The 24,979-nt window shown below is 32.4% G+C and overlaps 3 protein-coding genes across 4 annotated transcripts in view; 2 read left to right on the top strand and 1 right to left on the bottom strand.

Moving 5' to 3' along the window:
- The window catches only part of LOC128170467 (complement C1q-like protein 4), a 290,459-nt gene that overhangs the window by 27,702 nt on the left and 237,778 nt on the right, over nucleotides 1-24,979 (top strand). The window lies entirely within an intron of this gene.
- On the bottom strand, nucleotides 2,643-12,971 carry LOC128170468 (low-density lipoprotein receptor-related protein 1B-like). The gene is made up of 9 exons (XM_052836243.1): nucleotides 12,567-12,971; nucleotides 11,298-11,438; nucleotides 8,791-9,090; nucleotides 7,525-8,508; nucleotides 7,015-7,134; nucleotides 4,193-4,352; nucleotides 3,787-3,944; nucleotides 3,438-3,503; nucleotides 2,643-3,215 (listed from the first exon to the last, which is right to left on the bottom strand). The coding sequence occupies exons 1-9, from the start codon at nucleotides 12,631-12,633 to the stop codon at nucleotides 2,761-2,763; spliced, it is 2,451 nt and encodes an 816-aa protein (XP_052692203.1). The 5' UTR covers nucleotides 12,634-12,971; the 3' UTR covers nucleotides 2,643-2,760.
- LOC128170463 (uncharacterized) lies at nucleotides 17,916-22,084 on the top strand. Of its 2 annotated transcripts, XM_052836237.1 has the most exons (6): nucleotides 17,916-18,038; nucleotides 18,597-18,741; nucleotides 19,312-19,398; nucleotides 20,067-20,135; nucleotides 21,207-21,389; nucleotides 21,860-22,084. In XM_052836237.1, exons 1-6 carry the CDS (start codon nucleotides 18,036-18,038, stop codon nucleotides 22,075-22,077), a joined length of 705 nt encoding a protein of 234 aa, XP_052692197.1. In that variant the 5' UTR covers nucleotides 17,916-18,035; the 3' UTR covers nucleotides 22,078-22,084. The 2 variants fall into 2 exon arrangements, with proteins under 2 accessions (XP_052692197.1, XP_052692196.1); XM_052836236.1 differs by lacking the exon at nucleotides 20,067-20,135.

Below are 24,979 nucleotides of genomic sequence, written 5' to 3' on the forward strand. Positions count from 1 at the left end.
TGACATTATACAATAAAAGTACGGTTCTCTATTGATGTTATGCTCTTCACATTTCACGTTTCTGTAGAACTGATTCTGTTCTTAATTTATCATTCTCCATTTGTAATTGTTGTATTGTTAATTTCTTAAATTCAGGATGATACCCTTTCAAATATAACATACAATTTGTATTCCATACTGGTGGATGTAATAGAATGAAAAGTTTTTTTCATGACTGTCTTAGCAAGGATCCTTTTTTTTGACAAGCTGAATCAAATGCATCAACTAGCGTCATCGAATAATGCAGGTTTTAATGGTGTTCCTATAAGACGCCAAATGTATATATTTATGAATTGAAGATCATTTCAAGAGAGATAACTCCAGAAAACATTTTTTCTACTTTTGACATCTATTTTGATTATTAACTACTAGCAGTGTATAAATATTAATGATGAAAACTCATAAAAGAGAATATAAAAAAAGAAAAAAAAAACTTTTCATAAACAGGAAATTTGTTCATATTCAATTTTGCCCCCCTCCCTTTAAAATAACCCAACAACAAACAAACTTCTTGGGGGGGGGGGGGGGGGGGGGTGGATGTGATACATATATTTGTAAACTAATAAATTTATTTAGATTTTAACATTCACTTTTCAAACCATATGGATACCAAATATTGAATAAAACTTCTTACCGTCAAAATAGAGTAAAGCTTTCTTCTTAATATCTTCTTTGAAAAAAGGGATAGAATGGTATTAACTTGCAAACCTATTACAGTATCTCCTTTTGTCCGTAAAGAAAGAATTTATGTTGTAAATTTCAACATCGCAATTGGGCATACAGGCAAAAGCATTTTCGCGCCAGACATGCACATATAGACAAGAAAAACCAGTTAATTACCCCCATACTCATAAAACATGATTGAAAATTATAATATTAGGATAGTTTAAAGAGAGACCTGACGAATGACTTGTACATTTTCCTTACATTTACTATTGAACAACCTAGTGATCTGCGCATTTTCGTTTTGAGCAAGATTGAAAAGTTGCATGATTATAAAAAAAATGCGTATAACTGCCCACAATTTTTTTTACCCTTTTCGTCAAATGATGAAGAATAAGATATTATATGTTCATAAAGCATATCTAATTTAAAGCAATTATTTACGAAACATTTTTTCTTGACTTTCAAAATAATCATTTAGAATAAACTTCGAAAAGGAATTGAATTTATTTCAGAATTTATTTTTTATTTATTTTTTTTTAAAGAACTATTTTATTCCTAAATACACTTTACTACTATTATAAACATAAATATTTTTAATTCATAAGTAATAGATATATCATATTAAGTTAAAATTATGCAATTAAGAAGGGGGTGGACGGAGCGAATCGACCGGGCCCCTTCTTAATCGCGTAAATTTTACTTCATTAATACCGGTATGATTCAACTTACTTTGAACATAACTCACTTTTTCATTGGCTGATCAAAAGTTCTGTTTTAATTAAATATCATCTTTCTTTTGTTTACGGTTCTGTAAGCTGTCAATCGAAAATGTAACGTCGCTGTGAAATTACAAAAAATTTTAAAGATTAAACTTATCACCTAATGTATTATTTACTAGTAGCGACCGCTGATTGGATAAAAAAGATACATGTAGTTATGTTCTAAATAATTTTTAGAGTTCTGATGATTTTTAAAAATAAAAGTTATGAAAAAAACCTTGAAACCCTCTATCCACATTTTTAGATAACAAAGTCAAACACCTGTGTATATATATACATAATTATATATAATTTTTTATTCGTGGGTGATTTTGTTTTAAGAACTGTTTTTTCGTAAATTGGTTTAGCCAAAATGCAGAGTTATCTCTCTTTATTCAGACTAAATATAAAATATCGTTTGAAGTCTTTGATGAACAGAATTCTGTGCAATGAATCTGTTTTAACAGATTTTCAATATATAATTGATTTGAACCTATTTCATTGAATACACATGTAATATTTAATGAAAAAGACGATCCAAGTCATACTTTTACAAAATGAAATGAAGTGGAAAAGTACATGTCCGTCTGAAATCAACGCGAGCTCGTCTAAGTTTTGAGGCCGGCGTCACAGATATATACATTGTATATATTAAAAAATAAATGTTTTATACCGAAATGAAAAAAAAACCTGAATGAGTAAAATTTGTTTTTAAAAGCTTGAGATTTCAAAATTTTTGCGTATGATTCAGAACAAACCAAGAAGTTATCTATGAATTTCATACATGGTAATTTTTAACAGGCAGATAAGTATGAGGTTCAACCATCAAAGTAATTTGAGACATAACTGACAGTAAACTGAAGCACATGAAATAAAATAAAACAGTATTCTGTTCAATGTTTGATTTATTCAAATTCAAAGATCTCAAACATGTCAATTTCGAAAACAATACAATACAAAAACAAAACAATAAAAAAAAGTCAACAATTGTTAATAAAAAATATCGAAGTGGGATTTTGTCGGTCGTGTCAAGAGTAGAAAACAAACACGATACAAGCAAATACATCAATAAGTAAACGCTAACCTTCAAAATGAACCATTTTTCATATCATTAGTTTATATATGATTTTTTTTACGAGTGTTAAGATCTGGAAAAAATATTTCGGGGGAGGGGGGGCATGGTTTAACCAGACTTAGATTGGTCTTTACGTCAAACGTTAAGAGGGAAAGCGCTTAAAGATATATTTATAAATTCTCATAACGTAATATCTTCTAGTAAACTGTGTGGTATTTTTTTTCAAATTGAACACACTACACAGGGGAGATACTGGTCTTGTGAGTATGGAGGGCAGGGTATCCTCCCACACTGCGCAGTAACAGGGGTCAAGAAAGGCCCGTGACCTCTGCTGTCCTCTAATCCGCCGTTATATATAGCGCCCTTTTCCACACAAACGTAGCGAGATGGCGAAGTGTCTTTACTTCCGGGGGAAACTAATACACCGGCGTATTCCAATTTCCAATCTTTTGGGCAGCTCGTTTTGGCGGGAATCATAACAACTGAGGATATCAGTTGCACTTGGCAGACAGCACAGGTCAAATGGCGACTAAAACCGGAAATAATAATTTTGTGGTTTGTTGTTTTTTTGGTGGAACCTGACGCGGTCAAGTTGTCGAATTCCGGAACTTCTGGGAGACAAAGAACATCTCCGGATCCCTTATTTTTACCACTGGGAAGATTAGAGGACATTATACCTTGAAAAATAACACATTTGAATATTCATATTTTTATAATCATTAAAACAGAGGTAAATGCTGAAAATATGTTTTTTTAACCATTCATATATATTGGGGTAAATTAAAAAAATAATTGACATTTGTGCTTTTAGTTCTTTGTTTGATATTCAAGAAATTCAGTTTGACGGGGTATCTTCAAAGTAAAGATTAGTTTGTATGTGGCTTTTAGATCACAGTTACCTGTATACATTGTTTTTGTGTTTTTATCTCGTGGACAAAGCTTGCTTCCCCATAATGTATACACTTCTAAAAACAGAGAAAAGAAAATCACATCATATTTTCATGAATTTTGCAAACCTATTCTATTCTATTATTTTATTACGATGGTTTTTTTTACAAATATCCAACGGAGAATGCATTAAGAAAACATTAAAAGAAAGATAAATGTATTAATAATACTAAAACGTACATGCACCAGAATGTGTAGAATATTTGTATACAATTTTACTTTACTTATTGAATTATATTGTTGTTGCTTTTAAACATTCACAGTTCAGTTCTGAATTTATGAATGCAAAACGTTGCTTACCATACTTTTTCAGCAAGTTTTGAATAGTTTCTGTGTAACCTTCGTAGAATACATCGTCATCATGATTTGGCCAAGGATTTTGCTTTTTAGCCATCATTGAAAAGTGTTCTGGTGAAAACCCTGTCGGGAGAGCCTGGTTTTGGGGGCTAGGTGTCATTCTGATAGATAGATAGATAGATAGATAGATAGATAGATAGATAGATAGATGGATAGATGGATAGATGGATGGATGGATGGATGGATGGATGGATGGATGGATAGATAGATAGATAGATAGATAGATAGATAGATAGATAGATTGTCTTCTACATATTTTATGGACATTTCATTTATTATTCTATATTCATCAACTACTACTTTGTTCCATGGCCAAGTATCTTTATTTCTTAAGGAACAGATGACCTACTTTTCTGTATACTCCTCTCTGAGTCGGGATATCTCCTGCCGTAGGTCCTGGATCCCCTTCTCTAGGTGTATCCTCATGGCTGCCTCGTGGTTTATTTTATCCTCCAGTCGGTCAGTCACTCTCGAATTGGCTTTTTGAATTGAAGAATCATCACCCAAGCCTTAAAAGAAAAAACACATTTGGTGAAATTAAAACCTGCAATTGCCAAATGATCAACATTAATATAATTTACACCATCTTTCAATTTGTTTTGGTTTTTTTTGGTTCAATGTGGCTTTCCTTATTCATGTAATTAGTAAATGCAGTTTATTTACCGGGTGCCTCAATTTTAGTACTTAATCAAAAACTACATCCTATTTTCTTATACTAATTATTCGCCCCGTTGTTTTAATTTTTGTTGTTGTTGTTGTTAAAAATAAAACTGAGGCAAATACCCGGTATTTCCCTGTGTACTGTATGTTGACGGACGGTTTAAAATAACACAGAAAACTGAACATAATTATATGTATTCATATCAGGAACTTAAACGAAACCTATACAGTTATATAAGGAGGCTGGATGGTCAACAAATTACCTATTAGATCTACGTTAAAATTGTTTGTATGAATTTTCTGGCCATAAACAATAATTAAGTGAACAAAAAAGCCAATTACTTCAGTTATCAGTTTGGAATTTTTACATCTTTCCATATCTTTTTACAAAGCCCTGCAATTCAAGAGGATAAATATAGTTAAATCAAAGTACTGAAAGTACTGACACGAGTTGATGCTTCAGGAATGAAATCAGACATTTATTGCCCCTTTTCTGCTCTCAATAAGCAGAACTTGAAATAAATAATTAATAAAGTATATAAGTATCTTATTATACTAGGCCAAAACATACCAAAGATAAAAAAAAATCATGAATCGTGAAAGATCATGCATTTAGCATTTTAAGTTATTCAACATTGATATATAAATATAGTATACATAGTATAAAATTCAATCATTACACCAGAGAGCAAAAAAACCAAAATGACAAAATTCTACTCATGCCTAAAATGCACATCATTAACTACAAGCTGCCATTCTATAGACTAGGTAAAATAGCTTGCCTCTGTTTATCAAACCGATTTGTAAAAAAAAAACCCATAATGTTCATGATAATATGTAAACGGTGTGACCGTTGGACCGAGCGCAGATGTAACACAAAGCAGTTTGATTTTTGTAGAACAAAATTTATTTGAAACGCACACAGTAGGATCCGCCTGGTTGCTTACTCAAATCATTAGCCAAAGTTTAACTAAATGTCGCGTGCTCAGACTACATTATGACGTCATGTTTCAGACGTAAAACGTACACGTTTTGTCTTCGGAAATAGCCAAAGAGAGTTACGTTATTCCGAACTTTTTTTAAAATTTCTTCTTTCATTGTTTATCAATTTAATTCATATAAATGCCGCGGTAATTAAATTGAATACTTTATTCAGTATCTAAAAGATCAGTTCCTTGATGTTAATGTTTTTATTTTCCATCTGATAATTTGATAAGATATACATAGAACTAGTCGTGTTTCTTGATTGAAGCACTATTGAAGCTTATCTGGTGTCCTCTTTTATTTCTTTTAATTCAAATTACCTTTTATTGAAACACTAGAAAATTTTAATCGAGTTTAGGGGCAACAAACATCGATAAGTACCAGTCAATGAATGATCGAACTAACTTTTTAAAATCAAAATGGCTGCCAATATGGCGGCGCCCATGGCTGAAAGAAATTTTTTTTGGCCTTAGTACCCTTGATTCAACTTTCATTTCTCACTGATTTTCTTATATATACGTGTTACCATTAATCCTCGCTGCGCTCGGTATTATTTCTTAATCAACGCTGCTCAAAACTATATATCGCCACACACTGTAACTACCACGCTAATCTATTTTTAATCTATGACGTATATGAATAGGCGCTGTTTTCCCGATGTGCATGTTGCAGGGCCACACTGACCTTCAACTCGACGAAAGATCAAATCACACAGAACCCCCCACCCCCCCACCCCCCCTCCCCCAGCTCTTGATTATTTTCAACTCTTGTGCTTCAACTCTTTGTTTTGTCACACTAAAATCATTTCACCTTTGATAAAGTGTAAGTAATGAAACGCATTCATGTTCTTGAATTTCAACCCTTGTGTGCCCGGGGAAAACGTTAAATGTCCACCACTGAACTGTGCTCATCTGCATAAAAACGATTACAGCGCGGATATCACTGAAGTTTCATATACATGCAAATACGTCAAATTTAATTATAGCGACATTTTTATCAGTCAATAAAAATGTTCTTGGTTATGTAGAAACATACTTGATATGTTTTATGCAATTTATTGATGGCAACAATAATGTATCCTTAGTACATGTATATGAAATGTGTCAGAAGATTTTCCTTGAACCTATATTCTTGTGCGGATTGATATCAATTAACAAAAAGAAAGTCATGATTTTCTGTTGATTAAAATACGTTGATAACAAATTTTACCTCCGATAAAAGAGGTCATTCTTTCATGATTCATATCATTGCATTTTGATAATTGATGTAGTAGTTTGACCATTAATAAGAAAATGTGATCTAACCCAGTGGTGGGAAACCCCTTTGCAGTGACTATACTGAGTTGATATACATCAACTCGTAAAAATGGCCACGGCCACCCAGCGATATGCAAATGTTATCCTAGTTACATTGTGTTGTTAATATTCTATATTTACTAAATCTAATACAGAGCTCTTCAATTCAAGGAGGTTAATAAAGTATAAAAACGACCATAGAGTCCTCTACAGAATGTTATCCTATAGTTACATTGTGTTCCTTCGTCCTCATTGTTGGGACAGTCCTTCACTCCGTCACAGACCCAGGACAGGGGGATACAGCGGCCGTTGTCACAGCGAAACTCACTGACCACACATGGGCGGGAGGCGTCTGGTTGGTAAGTAAGTAAGTAAGTAGGTAAGTAAGGTAGTAAGTGAGTAAAAATATTATATAATATTTACCTGTGGATATTGTTTCCAATGAAGCACTAGTACATGTATAACAATAAACAGAAATTCAACATCTATCTTATTGGACATCTGTAAGTCTCTGTTTACACTTTATGATAATTGTCAATAAATGCACGAGAATTTACGTTGTCTTTAATGTGTCTTAATGTAAAACATTTCTCCTGTTTCAAAAATCACCCAATGAGAACAAATACTCATTAAAAAATAAAATTATGAAATAAAAGCTTATTCAAAATATATGTGCTGTTTTATACGAAAAAATACATTATATAATCAATAATATGGATAAAAAAACACAACTGCTACTTACCTGGTATACATTGAGTACCATTTCTATTCACCATGAACCCTTCTGAACACAAGCATTGTTTACGCTGATTGCAACCTCGAATGGTGCAAAACGCATGCGCAGGGCATTGGAGATCTGCACTACAGCCATGATAAATGTTGACTTTGTTCTTACTCTGCAACATGTTGCCGACGATTGATTTCAGTAGAGCTTGCAGACGTCCAGTGTCAGCACCGTTTTGATTTTGAATGCCAGTATCAAAGGCCGTTGTAACTTGTTCTTGACTTTTTGTTTCGGCTTTAACCGTAACAACGTTATCTTTCGCTATCTCACTCGAATCAAAATTACCAGGAGCCAGGAAGTTCTCGCCTGGAACATATTTCTCCATCTCACCCGAATCCAGATTATCTGGAGTTTGTATGCTGGCAGCCAGCGTATCGTCCCCAGTTGGTGAGGTAAATACAGTTGTTTGTGGTGTAACGATATTATCGTTTACAAGACCGGATGCAGACTCAAATAAATGTGTTGTTGAGCGAGCATTGGCTGCATTAGACATGACAGAATCCGTTACAGTATTTAGGTCAGTCTTACTAGCAGGCGAACCTACATAATCTTTTCCCACGTCATTTAAAGTATCATCATCATACCTCGTTCCTTTTTTATCTGTTGTTTCGAATAGTTCATTATCCTGCGAGTTTTTGAATCCCCGAGGCTTAATTCTAACGGCAATAGGACCTTGTTCTTTATATTCCGCCGTTGATGGTTTTATTGTGTCCAAAGTGAACGAATTTCCTGTAATCTTTACCTTGCTAATACCCGACTCTGTTTGGGATGCTCTACTGACTAACGTCACAATTCCAGGGTTGCTTTGTGGTTTCTGTTTGTCGTTGGGCATTTCTTCGTGTGTTTTGTCATAAGATTCTTGCTGTTTATCGTATGTGAGGGAAACATCATTTTTCTCAGGCAGATCAGATAATAAAGGTAGCTTGACACCTTTACAAGAATCTGAAATGATGTAAGACGATATAATTTAGTATAGAAGAAACTAAACTCATGAATTTAATGCATATTTCGAAAAGATCGAAGATGAAAACTATATGTTTAAATTGCGAAAGATAAAATATCATTTTATTGAGGTACACAAAATACACGAAAACACACCCTAGAAAATCCAGAATCTGGACAAGAGCCCAATTATTTATTTTATTATAAAGCCTTTAAAATTAAATTAAAAGATTTGTACTGAAAAAATTACTTTAACGCCCTTATTTTCCGCTTTACACATACCAAGAGAAAAATTTTTGTCGACACATCTTCGAGCCTTGAACGGATCCAGCCAGTATTCGCTGGGAGTTATCTCTCTTTTATCATCCGGGCAATTGCAGACGTCATTGATGCACGATGTAGAGAGGACGCAGAATTTTTCCTCACAAGACTGGTGTATTTCCGCCTCATATGGGGCCTTGCATAGACCATCTGACGTTGGTTCCATCAATTCGTTACACTGACAGACACCGTCCGTACAGAGGGCGAACGGAGAAAGACATTTGTTCAGGTTAGCGTCACAGGTTTGCCCCACTAGTTTACCTGTTATAACAAAAATCACAAGCAATGCAGTAGATTGATATTCTTGTTGGAAATAAATTAATTGATTAATGAATAATTAATGAATTTATTGGTTTCTTTTTGGGGCGAGGAGAAAAACAAACAATTATACTGGTTTAAGATTCTTTTTGAATAACAATAATGTGTGTTTGTTAAAATTATTTTTTGAAAGAAAATGTTCGATATTTGTTTTAATTTTTATGGAAGAATCAAACTGGCAATTGACTGATATTTTAGATATTTTGAATATATCCAACGAAAGTTTTTTTTTCCTGATCATCATTTACTTTAAAATTGTATTACTTTTTATTGTACTTTATTTACATCTACCAAGTATGATTCTGTTTCTTTTTGAAACTTATCGTTAATTCATAGCTCGATAGAAACAGTGAGACGGAAATGTACACGCCCCGTTCATCGATTGGTCGAACCCTACAGCGACTGAAACTGACAGGAAACTGACAACACTGAAATCTACAAGCCCCGTTTATCGATTGGTCGAAACCTACAGCGACCTAAGAAAAAATCACGTACTGCACGAAAAAATAATGATGATGTCATACTCAATTTTCCACAGAGACGATTTAGCTGTTTCTTTAAGCGAACGAACTAATGTACATGTACAATAACATTATTTTAGTGAATTTTACTTACTTTTAACAATCAATTTATTAATCTATTAAAAGAAAGATGTAAATATAAGCAATAAAGTGCTTTTTTTGATGATTCATGCGGGTTATGAAGGTAGCGATCATTGCAGAAAAATTCCACACTTTACATTTGTTCTGCAGTGTCGCCATCTTCATATCCCGCATTTATAACCAAAGAAAACAATTGATTGTTTAAATATACTTCAATGTCAAGGGTTAAAAAAGTCAATTAATCTGCTTATGGTTATTTAATATATTTTCTTCTATGTATTTAAGCAAAATCATATATTATATGTTAAAAAAAATAGAGCGACTAAAATCGTCTTTAAAGTAAAAATAATTTGTAAATTCATTATATGTAAATAAGAAACCCTGGATATCATGTAATAAATCCCATATTTCATGTACAAATTATGATCTCCACTTAACAATTTAACCACCTATCTCTCTCCATTTTTGGTCTACATTACCTTTCTAAAAATACAAAATTTCTAAAATAGGTTAGCGGGCTAATTCACCAATGCGTATTATTTCAAAGATTGATTAATCAGTATGTCAGATAAAATGGAGAGGTTGTATTTAGCAACATTACTCTTTTTTAACTAGAGGCACAAATATACATTTGCTATTAACATCCATATATTATTATTTATGTCACTCATATGTCAAATACAATCTTGTATTTTGGAACAGCTTCTAGTTTTATATTAGATAAATAGGATAAAGACTCAGGCAATAAAAATAATAGTCAAAATCTTCTTTTCATATTTTCAGCTAACTATTAAGTAAGACTTTATATAAGTTAACTTTTAGTAAATTGTTTTTCGTTTAAAAAATAAACAACTCGAATACTGTACAATAACAAGTTGTATACAAAATGCTTTGTATTGAACTGTTTAAATTGATCTTTTTTAAATTCTTTACTCCCGCAAATACAATAGCGTCGATATGGCTTTAACAGTCTGTGCAGAAGAAATTTAAAAGAAATCCTTTAGATAAAGCAATTTACACTAAAGTTGTTCTTAAAAAAATTGCAATGCATCTTGTAATCGTCCCGACCTCTGCTCTACATGTGCATGCATTATGCAGCATTGAAACAAAACCTTAAAGGACATGGTACGAGCAGGAATTATCAAATACATCTCACTCCTTCATTCATTTTGTGTCAAATTAGCCAAAATATTTAGAATACCTGAAGTCAAATTCACGCATCTTAACTTAATTGAAATAATAAGTATCTTTTTGCCTTTTAATCATGGGAATACTGTTACAAATGTAAATACAATCAATTGATCTTCATTTGTAAATAAATGGTTCACAAGTCGCGACTTTTAAAGTAAAAAGGAATGTTTTCAAATACTCTCAAGTGAACGCCTTTGTACTTTAGCTTTATACATTTTTTGCAGATTTCTACATCAGGATTTATACAAACTATAAACCCTATAGACAGCACTTTGACATTGCGGGTTGGACCAAAAATACAAAATCGAGGAGATTACACAGATGATGATAAATAAACATAAATAATGTACGTCATACCTGGTATACAATGGCTTCTGTCGTCACTGTACACAAAATTGACGTCACAACGACAAGTGTAGCCGTCACATCCGCTCGGGCGACACCCGGAGTTTGCCGGACATTGGGAGTGGCGCGTGCACTTCTCAAAAATAAGGGCAGCTGAAACAAAGAAAAGTACAATTTCTTAGTAAGTTGATTACCGCCAGTCTATATTATCACAAACGGTATTTACATGTTTAAAACAGGTATTTTATGAATATTTGGAAAATGTTGGTAATAAATTCTTACATTTAGAAAATGTTTGCATAATTACATGTAGAAAGGTTATTTGTGCATGGTTTAAAATTTGAATAGAAAACATCTGTACTGATTGGATTTTTTAACGGGGAAAAAATGTATGAGTTTTTGTTCGCAACTTTTATATAATATATTGTTATATTCAGTAGTATATTCTCACTATATAACTCTATATAGACAAATAGTCAATAACTGTAATATTAGCGCTTCCGAAAAATATTGACCGGTCAATATTTTTTTGATATTGACCGGCTAGGAATAATATCTAGAGAACATTCCCTCTATTTCAAATAATCGCCTCTGATTTGTTGATTCGTAAACGATGACGTAAATAACTCTTCGCGACTCATAATAGAACAAGGTGACGTCATAATAGACAGCCAGTCAAGGCAAGTAAACAACGGACGCGCAATGCGATGGTTTGCTATCATAACGGATATAAGGATTTGCGAATTACTGTGAAGTAAAATCAGGTAGAACATATGTATGTTAATTCACCATTGACCGTTTGATGCTGAGGATATTTTGGATATAAACTTTGCACAACATTTAATTCGTGAACTCTTTGTTGAGCTGAGAAAATTACGGCGATCTGTTTTCAATTACTTTCTTAAAATTTGGTTTGTTTCTTCATATAACAAAACAAATGTTGACTGTGTTTTCGGGCAACATTGATTATATTAGCCCCCTTGGGACGAAAATATTGCCCTCCGCTTCGCGTCGGGAAATATTTTGTCCCTCGGGGGCTAATATAATCAATGTTGCCCTCAACCCCAGTCAATATTTGTATAATATAGTAAGAAATTACCACAAATCTTTATTTTACAGATTTTGATTTTAAAATGTTTGACATTTTATCGATTTATATACAGTATCTAACTTCCAACCTAACATTTTTCTTAACATGTAATCCATTTGTATTAAATGCATTAAATTGTGCATATCATTATTTAAATATAATATTATTATGATCGTGTTAAAAAACCTTACCTCGAACAACTGAAAAGCTAGCAGCCAAAAGTAAAACCAAAACTTCCGATGAAAATGTAGAAGCCATAGTCTAATTTGATGTTCAACAAATTGTTAGGTCCTTTAGAATTAAGATCTTTGAAACAAATATAACAATTGTCAGTAAATTCTTTTTTCTCGTCTCTTATGTCTCTCAAATGTAAGGTCTAGTCTTATATATCTGTTCTCCAGTAATTTATTTTCTTTCTTCCTCTTCTACTATCCCGCCATTTCATTCAAAATTATTGCAAACGAAACTTGAACCTATCCTGTTCATATTTTCTACGCAGTTGAAAATAAAACTTTATAATTTCATCGCCTCCAAATACGAAATCCTGTGAATCATGCTCTTTATGAATCACAAGCTTCCTTCCATTTGTCTTTTATGATATCCTCGGTCCTCGACAAACAATGAAGCCCTGATACTACACAGAGTGTCCTCCTATTCTCATCAAATTGCTGATATTCACATTACATAAACAGATTTCGAGTCTTGCTTTCGTAACACCTGACGTTCCCATGCATAGTTAATGTTTTAACCATTCATCATTCACCGTCCATTCTCTGTTCTTTCATTTGGCTGTCCTTGTTACAGTTGTTATGGAGTGTCTGATTCACATGATGAACGAATCTTTTTTCAGTTTTACCATTGGTTAATTTATCATAATTTGACAAATTGTTGATGCATCTCTAGTAAACTATAAAACATATTAAAAACAAATTATGATATATAAGTTAGGTTTAAGATCATGAATAAAATGTCTTTGTGAAATATGGTTTTGAAAGGCTATCCTGAGAAATTAGAATTTTAAATTTTATTAAACATATTATGCAAGTTAAAAAAAAACAAACAAGTAATGGATGTCTGATTGCATTAACCCTATTTGTATATCATAATGAAGTATTGAGGTATGAGTTTATACCACAGCAATGTTGTTGTGTTCCTCTCTTTAGAACATACAAATATGATGATTTATGTTTTAACCAATAAGACTGTCCTTTGTTTGCAGACTCACCTATAGCTATTTACACGACGACTTGCTCAGTTTGTTGATTTTTATATTCATATTCTTTTCGATCTCTGAACTTTTTCATATAAATCCTTTGAAATATTGCTTGAGATAAATCGTTTGCACAACCATCGCAATTCTACATGTATCTTACGAATCAAAACTTAATTTTCTAATTCTTCCAATAATTGTTTTGCTTTTTTGCGAATATTTTTCAACCACGCTTTCAATACATCGGTTAATGATTTTCTGATGAAATCATAGAGGTATATATAGCTTTTTTAAAAAATCGTTTTGTAACGTTATTTGATTTTCATTACCCGATGAAATGCATACACGTATAAATTCATAAAATTTGAATTATGCAATTGAATTTTCCTATTTCTTGTACAAAATCAAACACATTTAATTATCAATTATCTTTTATCGTAAAAAGTTCTTCTAGTAACGTCCAAGCTTTATGTATTTTTAAAGTTAACTTTGATAATAAAAACCCAGTCGCCGTAAACATAGGTTTAAACTAAAAATTAAAAAAATTAAAAAAATTAAATTAGATCAATAAATTCGTCGCAAATAATTCAAAAAAAAAACGGAAGGAGAAGATCGCTCCTGAATTATTGAAAATCAAGAGGCATCAAGAATATTTTTTATATTTTTAATGATAATGTTGCGAAAAATTAATTTAAATGGAATAATTAGATTCCCGATTCTAGATACATAACAATATTCATCAAGTTTTTTTTTAAAAGTAGTACTTTAAAATAACATTTGGTGAACACCGCTCAAAATCAAAAGTCCAAATGGAAAAAAAAACATTAGCAGAGCATCGACGGACAAAAACAGTCAAGATCAGGTGCCATGGAAGAGTGAGCATCCTCTGCTGACCGATTATACACCCATCGTGTGCTCTTTGTCATAATCAGGAAAAAACGGAAAAGTACTAGCAATAAGTATGAAAAGTCAGTCATTATGCAACCCAGTGAAAGATTGTATTTGCTGACAAGGTCGTTTTATCGACCATATAATTTCCGAAAAGATGAAACTTGCACCATACACTTTAAATATCAGTTGTGTTAGGAAGGAGACCGTTTACCAAAGTTAGTTTTAAACCTATATCTTAATAATAATAATCGATCGAAAATCAAGTAGTTTTCCAAGAGCATTTAACACTGTGCCGGATAATTATGCCAGTGCCAAGGTGGCATTTTTGCACCCGCTTAAGCTGCATAAATCGAAAAATTCAAATATGCCATATGATAGACCATTGCTTAAAGAGTTAACAACCACCTTTGTTATCTGTGTATCTCACCTGTTAGGTAAGATATTTACCTTTCAAAAATAAATTCCTATAGGAAAATAATTTTTCCCATAGGAAAATCAATATTCCTATAGGTAATTTGAAATTTCCTATCGGAATACAAGAACTTCCTATAGGAATTTTAATTCCGATAGGATTTGATAAATTCCGATAGGAAAACTTAATATCCTATAGGAAAACTACATGTCTGAATCAAATTCCTACAGGAACTACCATTCTCCTATAGGAAATTTAATTCCTACAGGACTTTTAAAAAATCCTATAGGATTGTCAATATTTCCTGTAGGAGAGTCAATTCTCCTATGGGAATTATCATTTTCCGATGGGATATTAATTTTTAAAGGTAAATATCTCACCTGTCAGGTGAAGCACACTAAAAACAAAAGTGGTTATATACTCTCTAGACAATGGTCTATCATTTGGTAAACATGGATTTTTCCGAAACTGCATCTTAAGCGGGTGCAAAAATGCCACCTTGGCACTGGCATAATTATCCGGCACAGTGTTATTTGCTTTTTTTTTAAGATTTAAGATTTATCATTCATTTGATTAAATGCCTTATACGAAGATTTAAGGCATTCAACTTGAGGTGCATTTAATCAGCCGAAAGAACTGCGAACGGTAGCATTGTCTAGCCGCCTAACTAAAAGCTTTGTAACGTTTTAAAAAAATAATTAATGAATATGAGTTAAAGTAAAAATTTACTTTAATATCTAATGTTAGAATGTGATTATTAAGTTTTTATGCACATATTGGCCGTTTAATAATATTATTCTCTCTCATAGAGATCGATTTCAATGAAGAAATGTTTAGACCAATCGTAAGCAAAACTTTCGTTTAAAAATAATTATAAGGCTACAAATTATTCTTATATAATTCACTTGGGAATTGATGATACTCTTAGTAAACAAATTTATTTTTTTTATATCTGATAAAAATTCCGAAATATTTTGATGCAAAATGTAGGCGGGGAATAGGCGTTAGCGTTCGCAGTTCATTAAAATTGGTCATACGATACTATTATTGAATCAACAAATCAACTTCCTTCATTTTTTACTTCTTTAATCTAATTCTTATTTATCAAGTGAAAGAAACAAGGTATAAGCCAAACAAAACAAATACGAATTACATGTAATAATATTAGTTTATTTCAACGGTATGTTTACATGTACATGAAAAAATAAAATACATTAGCAAATATTTTTGCCCTGTATTATACATTATTGTGTACTAACTATTGTTGGGGACACATTGGATAAAGGGTTTTTAAAAGATATAACAAAACAAGTTTATTCTAATAAGTCCTAACAAGATCGTTATTCTGTTTGATAAAAGCATCACATATTAACTTATTTTAATGAATGACAGCTGTATCTTACATAAAGCATGCTTGTTGCAAATATCAATATTAAGTAAAATTTCTTCATAAGAGTTTTTTTATTACACACATTACACGCAAATGTATTGCATAAAACAAATTAAAACACAATACAGCATATCATGACACAAAGATGTACATGGCCTATCAAACACACACTGGTTTCTAAAAATAGTAAATTTACTATACAAATTTACACTTATGTTATTGTTTGCATATATACAAATGCAGGAGGACGTGGTCAAGGCAGGTGAGGCATTGCGTCCTGTTGTTCGTTGAGTAGTTTCAATAAAATTTCAATATCATTATTTCAAAATTACTGTAGTTTCATTACTATTAAAGGGCATCGATTTTCGTGGATAAAGTGAAAATCATAGTTTCAAGGATACGTAAATTCGTGGCCAATGATCCTATCAATGCAAAATGTTAATAGAAATTGCACTTTAATTAACATTTAATTTCGTGGATCAACTTAATAACGAAATCCACGAAAATTGGTATTCAACGAATATCGATGAAACCACAGTATAGCAACGTAATTAAAGGTGTTAACTATTGACATTAACGTGCCTCATAAATGTGCTGGGGGGTTTTTCATAGTGTTAATGATAAGATCAAAACATCCACGCCTTATACAACTAGATGTAACTTAACCAATAAGAAGGACGATTTGAGAGTGTGAATATTCAGATTAACGATGAATACAAACACTGCCTGTATTGAGAGCTTTATTTCTAAAGTTCTTTCAACACCAATACGGTGATCTGATGGCGTAACGTAAGAGATTTGTAGCGACAGTCGGTAAAACTTGTTGTGATTAATGGTGTACGGTAAAGGTAAAAAAGGAAATGGTTAAATAACATAACGCAACCTGATCACCATAGCTTGATCTAACGGACTGTAATGGGGATGTATCGAATGACTTGAATCGCCATGCCGTCGACTGAATGTAATACTTATCTATTTTTCTTGAGAGCTAACTTCAGGTGCAATTTTCACAAAAATTAAGAAAGCAAAACGTACAATATGGCTTTTGATTGACAAACATCAGTATTATTCATAAGGGTAACTAATTTATAAGGCAAAGACTACTGCAATATTATAAAGTATGAAAATGCACAATGTAATAAAAACAAAAGGATTCATTCCAAACATATAGGTTTTTTAAGCTAATTTTTCCAGAAATCCAATTTATGTATGAAAAAATTCGAATTTTGTTCAAAAGATTTAGGTATTTAATGTATGTTTATGAAAAAGTACTTTTTTTGCCCGAATTTCACCTCACACATTTTTTAGAGGACACATTTGTCGGCTTATCAAACAAAAGTGTAAAATACGCTTTTCTGCCTTTTTACTTCATGTATATACGTATATTAACAAAATAAAATTTAAATTGTTACGGTTTTGCTGACAAATACTGAAAAAATTTAAATTAATATATTCATTGGACATTTTACTACATAACAAATACAAGTATATAGATAGATCTGTCTTAAATAACATAGCAGAATTAACGCTATTCATACAAGGTGGAAAAAATATATATTTCTATATACATTATTTGTTCTACTATAAAGGTATGTATATATATCTATTGATTGATGGTTAAATCGCCGGCCTCCCTGGAAGATGCTTATTGAGGGTTAAGTAACGTGTCCCCGCCACCAGTTTATTAGTTAACAATGTGATGAGTGGGTATGGCTGCTTTGTGGATTGTGTGACTGTGTAGAAGAGGTTTAAGCCTAATGGTGAGTAACAGCACATACGTTTTCAAGCTAACAAAAAACTAATTTAAGCTTATAATTGCATTATCAAATTATTAGTTCTTACATCTTTGATCTGCGTTTGGGTTTTTTAAATTATAATCGTTTAAACTTCATTGTTTGCTAATCTAAAAAATGATTTTTAAAATCATTTCTTATTTTCAAATTGAATAGTTACTTGTATTTACTCCATAAAAATGTTGTACCTTAATATCATATAAAATATCTAATTGGTCATTGTCTTATAATGACAATGTTATATTTTGCCAGGACTTACCGTGTTATTGTCTTTTTCTGAATAGAAAAAAACTATAAAAAGGTTTTCATAAAATGAAAACAAAAATCATTTCCCCCCTATTTTGTTCTTGCATTTGCCTAATGTATGTATAAGCTACGTCTGCGCATAAACAATCAGTCTTACCTCAACAATAAATCGAAATACATATCTTAAGTACATGTTATTGTATTAAATCCTTTTCTTTATCTTTTTGTTTTTCTCTTGAAGATTTAATTTAATGGTTATCTATATTCATTCCATGTAAGATTCAGATGGGACAGGTACGGCTGAAACACGTGGTGTTGTTCCTACTACTCTCCCACCAGTTTATTATGACGTCAGCAGTGGTGACTAATAACAGACTTCTACTGGCTGTCGGACTAGCTACGGGTGCAATATTGTCTTCTTATAGTAAGTCGCATGTTGTGTTTTTTTTAAATTTCAAAAGTATGTTCTTTTATGATAAACCAAGAAAAAAAAATTAATTTTTTTCCTGAGTTCACGTGATTAAACCTTTTGTCTTTCATAACTTGTTGCCAAAAATATACATATATCGTTGTGCTCTATTTATATACAGATGTGCATCTAACAAATTTGTAAGAAAAATGTTTCAAACAAATTAAATAAAATTGTTTTGACTCAGTTTTGAAAATACTGTGCATTGTCATACTGTTATTTACAAATTATTAAGAAATATAAACATATAATAAACTCCTTCTGTCCGGGTAAAAATCAGATTGTAACAAATAAGTATTTCGCAACTGTTTTGTACAAAAGTACAATCTATTTAAAATTAGAATTTCCTGTCGTTTCTCGGCTTTGATACGTATCAAAACCGGGAAGCAGATGGAAGTATTCATTTAAATTAGATCGACAAAAGTAGTAATTTGTAATTGTTATATCTCATTTTCAATGCTCTTTTTTTTTAAATATAACTCAATCACATAGTCGGTTTAATATTAGCATGGATTTCTTTCTTAGATGGAAGCTATGATTGGTCACCAAGTACCCTCGCTGTGCTCACCGCCATCATCCTCGTTACCTTGCTGCCAACTACGATCAACAAAGGTATGCAAAAAACAATTCATATCTTAGAAGAGGGTCTTGTCAAGACGGTCATTTTCAACTGCCAGTTGTGATAATATGAAATTTACGTTTAAAATATTCATACTATTCTCAGAAAAATGAGTAAATATACTTAGATTGGAATATTTTTGACAGGCTTTTACGTAATTTGTTAAGAGTGTGGCATATTATTGGAGCAAACAGAACGAGTTTCATTGGTAAAAATTCGGGCATTTTTATTTTTCATGTTTTGACAAAGATACAGCAGGCAAATGGCTTTTTACAAGTAAATTATATTATAAAGAATCGGTATTTTGGTAAGCATTTGGACTATTGACTGTTTGGAGATTTACATATTTTTGTTACATGTAGGTGGTTATCCTAAGATATGCAGAACTCATATATACGCTTGTTACTGTAATTTCATAAGTATAGCAATGTGGTCTGAAGCGGAAATGACTACTTTAGTTCGAAATGCCAAGTAGCTATGCTTAAAGTATTCAAAAAAAATTCAGAATTACGATAGTCTTATAACACTCTGCACTAATATTTAATGGCATTGAATAAAAAAGCCAAGCGACTTACTTGCAAGTTTTAATAACGAGTCAAATTTAAAACTTACTAAATATAAGCCCTGCTTCTATACTTAAGTACATATATATAAATTGTAGACATTGCTTTTCAATCACCGTTGGTTCCAACTGCGCAAGCGCTCTCTGGCCGAATAGAAAATTCGAATAGTGAGTACAATGACACATCTCATAATTATTGTTCAGACTCTTTAAACAAATGAAAATAAAACATGATGTGCTTAATTATCGAAAATAACATCTTTCGTTGATTCAAATTAACAGTTGAATTTTTACCAAAAAGTAATTGTTTCATATTTTTATTTGGAAGAACTTTTAAAAAAGGGTTTTTATTTTATTTTGTTTAAATGAGGAGAGTTGACTTCTTTAAAAAAAAATGGATGAAAAGAAGTTGATCAATTTCAATGTAAATGCCGGTATCCTTTAAGACAAAAACAAAATTAAAAATGCAATAAAAGGACGTGAAACGATGATATAACCTTTTCATTATTTGAATGAAAAGTGATACATTTAAGAAAATACTTGATTCTTGCAATCACAAAGTGTTAAGAATACATTAGTCGATTAGACTCTGCTTGCAGTTTATCTAATTTACTTAAAAATGAAGAACATCACACTCTGAATACACAAAAATTTAATATGTCCAGAATTAATATCTTTCCATAAAGTGTGGAGCAGCTTCGTACCTAAATGAATACAATGGTTGGATTTTATCGTAGATGGTTAAAGGCATTAACTCAATAGTTACCACATCAATATGTACACCTTGGCCATTGCAAACGGCCCTACTTACTTCTGATTGTATTCAGTTTTTTAATCAAAGTAAATTGCCTGATTTTCTTTTTAATATAATACCCAATTACCCATTACCCAATGTATTAAAGCCTTTATCTTTCAGTCCACTCAATGTTGACTGAAAGGTCTATAATTAATATGCCATTCAGTCACTTTTCAGTTACCTTTCAGTCACTTTTCAGTTGACTAAACGTCACAGTTTTATCTTGTGAATTCGACAAGGAATCTTACAAGACGAACCTGAAAGGTCTTGAAAGGTGACTCTATGGAATAGAATTTCATATAGCCACATCTTCAATTCCTTTCACTCACATTTTAGTTGTCTGAATGGGAGAAAAATCGTGTTGGCTTTGCGCTAACTGCTAATTTCGTATTTGCTATATAAAGTAAGAATTTTCTGCAACATACAGAATTTGCTCTTTACAGCGGACTCCTCCTCCTGCACTGCCCCTGGATACAGTCTACATCCTGTTCTGGGTTGCATCAAGTTGTCCACATCGACTACAGCTCTCACCCCGGAACAGTGGGTGGCTAAGTGTGCTGAAGACGGCGGTAAACTCATTCTAATTAACTCGGCAACGGAAAATCAGGCACTGGTTGATTTTCTTAGTAAGTAGGTTGTGAATCATTATAATATTTTGGGCAATGTTTCTTACCGGTAGGTACTATTACGTGTAATTTTTTAAGACAGGTATTGATTTCCCTACGGATGACTGTTACGGGTGATTACTGTTTTGGGATTGAGTATTCTTACAAATAGTTATTTTTAGGAGCTCTCCTTTTGAGGTGTTTGAATAATCTTTAAAAAATGCTGACTCTGACCTTAACGACTTCTTTAACTTTGTGAGAGCTTGATGGTTTGAACCATATTTAGATTCAATTGATATCCTTAAGAAGTAGACTACTTCGCATTAAGATACAGTAAATATGATAACGCTTAAATACAAGAAATATTTTTTTCTGCATATTGATATTTTAAGCATAAAAAATCATCAACTATAATTTCCTGGTATTTTGCATGGCTTATTTCTTTACAACTTTTCAATCAGCCTCTTTGAATTATTGTTATCTGTTTGTAGAGAGTGACCCCAAGGATGTAGTCATACAAGGCAGCAGGGTGAGCGTTAGCAGCCCGTGGACGACGGACGACGGACAGCCGCTCCCCTTCGTCGGCGAGTTCCAAGGGATCTCAAACCTTGCTGGTACACTACGTATCATCTTCACCTCCTCTGGGAAATGGGCCAGTGTCAACCCTACAAATGTATTTCCCAATGCTGTATGTGAAATACCGGTATGAGACTCAAAGTGGGACATTTTCCATTCTCCCAAAATGTGGAAAGTGAATTCCATTATTCCTGAAAGTGCAAAAATATATAATAAATAATTTAAAGATTTATTGTGTGTTTTGATTGAATTGATCTATTTTATTATACCTCTGTGGAAAATTTCTATATAAAATTACAACTGATAAATATGCTTTTTTTTTATTTAACCGTAGAAAATTAAAGTTTCCGTGTTAGCCGCCTATTTTGAATATATAGTCAGTGTTCACCGGCGGCATTCGATTTCCTTCGATTTTAGATTTGGAACACCTCAGGTGAAATCCGAGTAGCTATGTTCAATCAATGTTCGATATCTCTGATTTATACACATGTAACTTTAAAAAATTCTGAATTTCCGACGAAAAACGTTTTCTTCGGTATAATAAAATACCCATTCACAGACTATTCAACCAATAGCAGTTTTATTGTCCTCCGATCCTGCAACTATTTTCATCAGTTCGCCTCATGAAATATTTGCTCTTTCCGGGGGAGTGGGGGGGGGGGAATAAACTTGTTATGGTCTCCATGGCTAGTAAATAGTCATATAATTTCCAGTTTCATAAGATATTCTATCCTATAAATGTATTTACTAGTCTTCTGACAGTTGGATGACTCGTCGTAAGAGTATCATAGGAAAGAGCATGTGAAGAGCTTATGGAGAGTGCTCTTTATGAATAAACATTTTCAATACGTACACGTATACAATACCGGCACATTAGGAACTTTTTTTCTATCTTACCTCTATTGTGTCTCTTAAGACAAATTCATGCCATTTGATCCACTCTAATACCAATATAATTTCATGAACCTTGAAAAATATAGCTTGTAAGCAGTTTAATTAAACACGGGCATCGGGAGCAAAAAAGCAGACATTGTGCAACTTGAATAAACCATGCAAGGTAAAAAAAAAAAAGGGGGTGTTGCACGTGACCTGCACACATGTGTATGTCAAATATAGTAAAACACGGTTATACAGAACACACTTATAATGAATTAACGCTTACAGCGAAGTGATTTCTATTCCCTGTGACTTTATTACATGCTGTAGACCTGACGGATATAACAAATTACGTTTATAACAAAGCAACATCACTGGCACTTCGTTATAACCGTTTTTTACTGTATACATGTAAGAGGGAATAGTTAGGTATACCTTAGAAATATGAAGAAAAAAAAACAAATAATGGGTTACATTCAAATGCAGAGTTTGAAATTCTTTGTTTTGTAAACAAAGATTGAGTCTTGTTATTCTTTACATTTGTGTTTCATTGGTGTAAGTTTTCTTCGAATGTTGTTTTCTTTTGTTGGTAATGTTATTTATGAACACATTGAATCAGTTTATCTTGTTTGCCTTGAGTCATTTTGTCAAAGAAATTGTTATTCCTTACTTAACCTTATTTGTTAACAAATATAAGACTCGGGCTTTATGTACATAATTTCTTCTGAATTCTTAGCTTTGTATTTTTCTTATGACTTCTAATATTTAAATTTTGTTCAATCATCCAAACTTTTGATCTCAAATGATGACTAAGTCCCTTTAAAAGATGAACAGATCTTGAAGTTGTTTGGATCTGTTCTCTGTTCTTTTTTAAATGTGTATGGAAGTAATCGAATAGCACACTCATAAATACGATATGTGCATCAAATAATAAAGGGATAAGACTATTTAAATCTTTTTCTTTTGTGTATAAGGTAGCAAAACCAAATCTCAATTCTACAAATACTTGTACAAACTTAAGACTTGTATATGTTGATAACAGGAGAGCACTTAACAGATTAGGCTATGACTAAAATTGTAAAGACACGTATTGATGCTTTTAAGTATTATTTAGAGAACTCGACAGGTTCTCTATGTTTGATACAAATTTGGGGTGGACGAGTGCGTAGCACGAGTCCACTCCCAAATTTGTATCAAACATAGAGAACCTGTCGAGTTCTCTAAATTATTTGTGACACGATTGAGCATCTGAGACTTCTAACTGAATAGCAGTGTCATGTTAATTTCACTTCTTTCTATATCGAAAAAACAAAACAGGTGTATTCCCGGCAAAATGAGTGTATTGGAGTTAGATGATTATTACGCAATTTCCGCAGATCGCGTGAGACTATCAGTTTAGATTTGACCACAGCTAGGGTAAGATGCTAGATGGACATAAGCTCTCTTGATTTCTAAACGGACGAGGTAGACGATATTATCTTATCGCAGATATGCGAAAATATAGATACAGAGCATTAGGTATTTGAAGGGCTTCAAATTCTTCGTTTTTGCGCAGATTCGAATGCGGGCGCTGCAAACAGCTGTTCAATCGACTTTGATTGCGGGGATATTATGAAAACACTGCCTCTAGATTTGGACCAGTCGTAAAAATGATAAGGAATGAAGAAATCTCATTGAAGGTCAGGAAAACCGAAATACAAAATATAATACAAAATGGGCCTTGAATGTATTTGAAAAATGACGTATCTTCGGTAAATTCGGATAATTCAGAAGATGACGATGCAAAAACGTTTTGCCCGGAAAACCAGTTTTTATTTTCGTTTGGATCTAAACAACTGTCAGTGGAATTAATTGTTGTGTTCCTGAATGTAAAAAAGTCCTAATTTTCTTGGGAAATTTTTATTGAGAAGGACCCATATTCCTTTTCTTGCTATGTGTATTTTAGTAGTTTTGAATATTATTTGCATATTGATTTTGTTAAAATTGACACAAGAATTAAATATGTTGCATTTATTGTTGCATTGATTTATATTTAGATCGTTCTGTATTAAGATACAGTACAGTTGGCTAATACAGAACGGTTTATTGGCTAATACCGCACAGTTTATCAGGTAATACAGTACAGCAAATAGCTCCGCCCCCAGTAGCCATGTGCTGTG

The sequence above is a fragment of the Crassostrea angulata genome, chromosome 2 (assembly GCF_025612915.1).
Source record: "Crassostrea angulata isolate pt1a10 chromosome 2, ASM2561291v2, whole genome shotgun sequence".
Lineage (NCBI taxonomy): Eukaryota > Metazoa > Mollusca > Bivalvia > Ostreida > Ostreidae > Magallana > Magallana angulata.

Excerpts from the sequence above, each read along its gene's own strand:
- LOC128170463 (XM_052836237.1), top strand. Across the intron at positions 19,399-20,066 it reads GCCAACTACGATCAACAAAG|ACATTGCTTTTCAATCACCG; the intron begins GTATGCAAAAAA and ends TATAAATTGTAG. Across the intron at positions 20,136-21,206 it reads CCGAATAGAAAATTCGAATA|CGGACTCCTCCTCCTGCACT; the intron begins GTGAGTACAATG and ends TGCTCTTTACAG.
- LOC128170468 (XM_052836243.1), bottom strand. The coding sequence starts at position 12,633 with ATGGCTTCTACATTTTCATCGGAAGTTTTGGTTTTACTTTTGGCTGCT. Across the intron at positions 11,439-12,566 it reads TAGCTTTTCAGTTGTTCGAG|CTGCCCTTATTTTTGAGAAG; the intron begins GTAAGGTTTTTT and ends TCTTTGTTTCAG. Across the intron at positions 8,509-8,790 it reads CGACAAAAATTTTTCTCTTG|ATTCTTGTAAAGGTGTCAAG; the intron begins GTATGTGTAAAG and ends ACATCATTTCAG.